The sequence below is a fragment of the Palaemon carinicauda genome, chromosome 18 (assembly GCF_036898095.1).
Source record: "Palaemon carinicauda isolate YSFRI2023 chromosome 18, ASM3689809v2, whole genome shotgun sequence".
In the NCBI taxonomy this organism is placed as follows: domain Eukaryota; kingdom Metazoa; phylum Arthropoda; class Malacostraca; order Decapoda; family Palaemonidae; genus Palaemon; species Palaemon carinicauda.
The window spans coordinates 110,143,676-110,151,175 of NC_090742.1; the positions used below are offsets into that span (position 1 = coordinate 110,143,676).

Genomic DNA, 7,500 nt, shown 5'->3' on the forward strand with positions numbered 1-7,500 from the left:
TGAGCCTCAGCTCTCAGTTTCTGCATGGATTCCTTGTCTTCACTGAAAGCTTCGGCCAGCGTTTCCAGAACCTCATCGAGGGAGACGAGGATAGAATCAACTTCTTTTGGATGCTCCATGCCGTAGCTTTTATTGCTCCCGGTGGTGGTGAACCCCTTGGGAACGAGCCATTGCTTAGTTTTTCCCATCAACGACTCGACAGCATAGATGACATTAGAGAGTACAGACTGATCCTGTAAAGATATAAGATATTATTATCATTATTATTATTATTATTATTATTATCATTATCATAATTACCGATTTACCCGAGCTATTATTATTATTATTATTATCATTATCATAATTACCGATTTACCCGAGCTATTATTATTATTATTATTATTATTATTATTATTATTATTATTATTATTATTACTGGCTTACCCAAGCCGTCTAAAATGACTTTAAATACTTGAGTCGATGTGCCCACACACACACACATACACACACACACACACGCGCGCGCGCGCTCAAACAGAGTCAACCCTTTCCACCCACGCCCCTTTACCTCACTATAACCTGCTGATTCGCCAATTTGTGGGAGTGTAGTATCTGAGTGTAATGTACCTCTCGGGGTGCCACCTTTCACCATAGTATGAGTACTCCTACTCCCCTCAGAGCATATATATATATATATATATATATATATATATATATATATATATATATATATATATATATATATATATATATATATATATATATATATATATATATATATATATTCAAATAAGCCATATATTTTTGATACATTAATGTCTGGATTCTCTTAACGACCTCAGGATCAGAGCCCCAGGCGAAATCACACAAAGACAAGAGCTTGTGACCGGCCGGGAATCGAACCCTGGTCGGCAACCATGTATAGACAGTGACTAAACCACTTGGCCACAAAGAAAGATAAAAGTCAATGACAATTCTTCTGTACTTATACCTGTCGAATTCAGGTGTTTTGTACTTAAAATTGAAATCAGCCCATCTTCACCATCGTAGCTAATTGGTAGTTTGTTACTTGGCATCCGAATAATGATAAATTTTGCACATTTAGACGTGTTTTTCATATTCAAATAAGCCATATATTTTTGATACATTAATGTCTGGATTCTCTTAACGACCACGGGATCAGAGCCTAAGGCGAAATCACACAAAGACAAGAGCTTGTGACCGGCCGGAAATCGAACCCGAGGTCGTTAAGAGCAAGGTCTTGTACCAACCGTGTGTCACACGATCGTACATAAATTATTTTGTATATATTATGCTTGTATCTGCGCTCTTCCCTCGCACTAAAAAGAACCAGAATAGACATGTTGGCATGTTGCCTATGTAACATTGTCATTTTCTCGAACATGTATTTACCTGTTGCCTTGAGGTTTTGTATATAAAGGAGAGTGTTCTTTAATAAATATACTCAGTTGATTGCATCCTGCCTTTGAGTTCACAACCCTCTCTCGGCTCGTCACATTGGTGACCCCGGAAGTCGACTCGCTCCCACCGCCTTCCATCCCCACCCCCTCGCCCCTCCATCGTTGGTACTATGGCGGACTCCACGGCAGTTGGTGATGTGGCCGCTCCATTCAAACTTTCATCGTTTGCTAGCGGAGAGGCGTTTGCTTGGTTTCAGCGCGCAGAAGTCCAGTTTCGCATCAGGGGCGTGACTCGCTCAACCACCAAAGCAGATTATGTTCTCGCGGCGATACCCGAGGACACCTTCCCAGAAATATCCGACTGGCTTTGTGAACAAGGAGACACCCCAATAGCGTATGACGCCCTCAAAACATACCTTCTGCAGCAGTACTCGCCGTCACCAGCCGCCCGTATAGCAAAGCTTTTTCAGCTCTCGCAACAACCGTTGGGGGACCAAAGGGTTTCGCTTGCCCTCAGGGAAATGACCAGTATCGCTCGCCTTCAACCTGCCGCAGACGGCTCTCCTCGTGAGGTGAACCTACTTCGTGCCCTTTGGATACGCCGTTTACCCGGACCTATACGCGCTGCCATACCCGATGTCGATAGTTTACCCATAAAGGACTTGATGACCAAAGCCGACGCCCTTATGGACAGCCACTTCAAGACCTCCATCAACGCCTCCACCCCTGACGAAGAGGATGCCTATTCAACGTCAACCGAAGCTACCGTGAATGCCGTAGGACATACACGCCTACCCTGTGACGTGCCGAAGCAGCGACCAAGCCACCCAACACCCACCAATCGCTCGCGCCCCAACGAACGACTTCTACAGCCACTTACTACCTCCCATCCGCCGCAGTTTTGCTACTACCACTTCAGATTCGGGGCAACCGCGAAGAAATGTGCCAAGGATTGTCAGTGGCCAAAAAACGTGTAAGTAGGCCATCGCTCGTGGCGGTGGCCTCCCATGTTTCTAATCTTTTCTTTTTACAGGATGCAGGAACGGGCATGCGATTTTTGGTAGACACGGGTGCTTGTCGTTCTCTTTTGCCAAGGAAACTCTTCAAGGCACGACGTAGTCTGTCTAAATCTGCCGACGTCCGCTTGATAGCTGCCAACGGATCTGCGATACCCACCTATGGTTACGAGAACCTCACATTATCGTTCGGAAACGGTAAATTCAATTGGAAGTTTCTCGTTGCTGACGTCACAATGCCAATCCTCGGTGCGGATTTCCTCTCTCATTTCCACCTTCTGGTCGATGTCGCCCACCGACGATTGGTCAACGCAGACTCGTACTTGTCGACACCTCTTCAACCGGGCCCCTCTAACCTCGCTCTCCATATCAGCGCACCCACGGATGCCTACGCCCACCTCCTCACGTCGTACCCGGAAGTTTTCTGTCCAGAACTTCGCCAAACGCCCACGATTCCTGCCAAGCACGGTATTTATCACCATATCAAGACGACGGGACCCCCAGTCTTCGCAAAATTCAGACGTCTGGCACCGGAACGATTGGCAGCCGCCAAACAGACGTTCGCCGAAATGGAGGAAATGGGCCTTTGCCAAAAGGCCTCCAGCCCATGGTCGTCACCCTTACACATCGTTCTGAAGAAAGATGGCTCCCTACGTCCGTGCGGGGATTACAGGCGCCTGAACATGCAAACAGAACCGGATCACTACCCCCTCCCAAAAATTGCCAACGTGACCTCCTACCTGCACAAAGCGAAGGTTTTCTCTACGCTCGACCTCCTGAAGGTGCCTATGAACCCAGAAGACATCCCTAAGACCGCCATCACCTCTCCGTTTGGTACATACACCTTCAATTATTCCTGTTTTGGCCTTCGTAATGCTGGGGCCACGTTTCAACGTCTCATGGATGGCATCTTAGGGGGCCTCCCTTTCTGTGTATGTTATGTGGACGACATACTTGTGTTCTCCTCCTCAAAAGAGGAACACCTCCGTCACCTGCGCATCGTGCTCGACCGCCTGCAACAAAACGGCCTTGTAGTCCGGTACGACAAGTGTACCTTTGGCGCCAACGAAGTGTCGTTCTTAGGGCACCGCATCACTCCTGAAGGAGTCCATCCCCTCCCTGAGAAGGTAGCAGCCGTTCAGAACTTCCCCGCGCCCTCGACCGTCAAAGCTCGGCAGGAATTCTTGGGCATGATCAACTATTATCACCGTTTTCTGCTAGCCATTGCCGCCACTCTTGCTCCCCTCTACGCCTCCCTCAAGGGCAAGCCAAAGGACTTGAAGTGGGGTCCCCTTCAAGAAGCAGCCTTCTGCAATGCAAAGAGGGCCCTATCATCTGCTGCGGCTCTCACTTTTCCTATCCCACACGCCCCTCTCCTTCTCTCCACCGATGCCAGCGATGTCGCTATTGGTGCAGTACTCGAGCAGGTGGTCAACGGCTCGCCCCGCCCATTGGCCTTCTTCAGCAGAAAACTGTCCAAGGCAGAATCGGGCTATTCTACCTTCGATCGAGAATTGCTGGCGGTGCACTTGGCTGTCCGTCACTTTCGTCATTTCTTAGAAGGTACGCCCTTCGTCATTCACACAGACCACATGCCTCTGGTGCACGCCTTTACTCGACAGTCTGATGCCTGGTCCGCCCGGCAACGCTGACATCTCTCCGCCGTGGCTGAATACAATTGCACCCTTCAATACGTCCCTGGGAAAATGAATCCCGTTGCCGATGCCCCGTCAAGAAACACGTTGGCTGCCGTTCAACTGGGATTGGATTACAACGCCCTGGCTGAAGCCCAACGACAGGATCCAGAATATCAAGCATGTAGGACATCCTGCACGTCCCTCCGTTGGGAAGACTTCCCCCTCGACGACTCCAACACCACCCTCCTCTGTGACGTCAGTACTGGCAGACCACGACCTTGGATTCCTGCTCCCATGCGCAGACAGGTGTTTGATTTCATTCACGGTCTTTCACATCCCTCGTGCCGTTCTACTGCACAACTGCTGAAGGCAAAGTTCATTTGGCACTGCATTTCTGAGGATGCTAAGGATTGGGTCTGCGCCTGTACTTCTTGCCAAACTGCCAAAGTACATCAACACACGGATTCAGGAGTGGGCACCTTTCCTCAACCTCAGCGTCGTTTCGCACACATTCACGTCGACATTGTAGGCCCCCTACCCACATCACAAGGACATCGTTACCTGTTTACCGTCATCGACCGCTCCACCCGTTGGCCTGAAGCCATTCACATGGAAACTGCAACGTCCGCCTCATGTACATCTGCCTTACTCTCTGGATGGATTTCAAGATTCGGTATCCCTGAGCATATTACTTCTGACAGGGGAACCACTTCCACCTCTCAATTGTGGACGTCATTAGCGAATCTCCTGGGCATCACCCTACATCAGACAACGGCCTACAACCCCGCTGCCAATGGAATGGTTGAACGTTTTCATCGCACCCTCAAAGCAGCTTTGATATCCCGCTGCAAGGATTCAAACTGGTTTACTCAGCTTCCCTGGGTCCTCCTGGGACTAAGGACCACTCCTAAAGACGCCCTCGACGTCTCGGCAGCTGAAATGGTGTATGGCGACCCGTTGGTCGTCCCGGCCGAATTTTTTCCTTCTACAACCTCCTCCGATGATCTCCAGCGCATACGTCTAATCGTGGGAAAATTTACTCCATGCCACCAGACTTACAAGCCCCCAGTGAAGTATCACATACCTACAGACTTGCATTCTGCAACGCACGTCTTCCTGCGCAACGACACTACCAAGCCACCGCTAATGCCCCCTTACACGGGCCCTTTCCTTGTGATTCGACGCAGTCCGAAAGCATTCCTACTAAACATTCGTGGCAAAGAAGACTGGGTCTCCATTGATCGTCTAAAACCTGCTTATCTACTGCCAGATGACCCGCCTACAGTTCACCTCTCTAGAGCAGGGCGCCCTATTTAACATGTACAGTATGTCATTTTTAGGGGGGGAGCCATGTCCCAACCGTGTGTCACACGATCGTACATAAATTATTTTGTATATATTATGCTTGTATCTGCGCTCTTCCCTCGCACTAAAAAGAACCAGAATAGACATGTTGGCGTGTCGCCTATGTGACATTGTCATTTTCTCGAACATGTATTTTCCAGTTGCCTTGAGGTTTTGTATATAAAGGAGTGTTCTTTAATAAATATACTCAGTTGATTGCATCCTGCCTTTGAGTTCATAACCCTCTCTCGGCTCGTCACAGTCTATAGAATACTCTAGACCTTGGTTAAGAGAATCCAGACATCAATGTATCAAATATATATGGCTTATTTGAATATGAAAAACACGTCTAAATGTGCAAAATTTATATATATATATATATATATATATATATATATATATATATATATATATATATATATATATATATATATATATATATATATATATATATATATATATATATATATATATATATATACGCATTTGTTTATTTACATATAGTCTTTATTATATAAAAGAGATGATTATGGTATATTTTAATTTTGTTGTTTTTTTTTTATTTATCGTGCACTGAAACAGTATTGAGACGCATGCCTGGATATGGAGAAAATCCGCTTTGCCTTCTAGGCAATTTTACAATGTAGAGAAGAGCTAGATATGCAGGTGTGATTTGATTATGTATGCCAACATAGCAATAACATTTTATCACTTAAAATCTTGGCTCCTCTTCCTACCACTAGAAAGAGAAATACCTGAATTATTTTCGTATAACTTGTGCTAAATAAAAACCATATCACCAATTTCAGTTCACTAAAGTCAAGCCACTTATACCGAGTGTATAATACTAAAACGCATACCATCCATTGCAGTATTTCTACCATTACAGTCACCACTGTATACCACTACGGTGTCAGTGATTTTGACATGCATCAAAGCGAGTTCCTGCTTATCCTGTAATCCATGCTGGTCATACATAATTCGAATAACATTATCTTCCTCTTCCATCTGTCACTCTATTTGTTGATGCCTGGACACGTATCATTGCCATTTAAAGATGCAAGGACCATTTCATTATCTAATCTATCTGAGAGATCGCATGACAAAATTAAGAGATGGATTGAACCACTTACTACTGACAACCCCTTGTTATATATGTCTTCCTTTTTCCAATTTCACTGAATATACTCCTTTGTTCACTACACCAAACGATTCGGGGCCACTATAACTTCAATTTCCCATTAGGATTCGTTATGATTCATCAGAACTGATGTATATTGGGAGACATGGTAGGTTTTGATTAGTATTCCACTTCGAAGCCAAGAGAGTCAGGCCCAGAGAGCATCTCTTTAGGATGGTTCATCAATTCATTCTTGAGACGAGATGCTCTCTTTAATATTTGCAGTCTACATTGAGGTCTGCCGTAATTTAGACCATGATAAGTAATAGAAAAGTGTTGTCTGGAAATAATACAAAAAGTTTTATGAAGACACAAACATTTAGCTAATCCTATATTCATAAAATAGAATAGATTGGAGGGGAATTAGCAGAAAAATATACATTTCTGATTACTCCAACCTTCCATCTCCTTTCCCATTTCATTGTGTTTATGTTACCAACAGTTACTTACATAAGAGCGACAGAATAAAACATTCAAACAAGGCAAATTATACATTCCTCTTATGACGCACCGTAAACATACTCAGCCTAAAGATGCAATCTCAAGGAAGGTAAAAGCAAGAAACTGCGTTATTTGGCAACAGAAATAGTAATGACAATGTCATTGACGATGAACAACAGGTAATTTAGGTTTCCAGGACATCGTCTCATATAATTAAGGGGAAAAAGATTTCATTTCTGAGAGCAGCTGGTGGTTGTGGAACCGAAACTTGAAGTTGTGATTTATGTAGAATCTCTCTCTCTCTCTCTCTCTCTCTCTCTCTCTCTCTCTCTCTCTCTCTCTCTCTCTCTCATTTGCTTTAGATCCATGCCGAAAGATTTTTTTTCTCTAAAAACCATCACATAAGCGTTTATGAAAACATATAGTGTCCGTATTTGATTCTAAATCGCGTTATACTCAAGTTGGTTAACTACAGCTTC

At 44.9% G+C, this 7,500-nt stretch overlaps 1 protein-coding gene across 1 annotated transcript in view; it reads right to left on the reverse strand.

Moving 5' to 3' along the window:
- Window positions 1-7,500, reverse strand: part of LOC137657485 (protein unc-13 homolog 4B-like) — a 113,106-nt gene that overhangs the window by 29,289 nt on the left and 76,317 nt on the right. Inside the window, exon 3 of the mRNA XM_068391824.1 lies at window positions 1-233. This exon is cut by the window's left edge and continues 10 nt beyond it. Coding sequence (XP_068247925.1) covers window positions 1-233 — 233 coding nt within the window. The remainder of the gene's footprint in view (window positions 234-7,500) is intronic.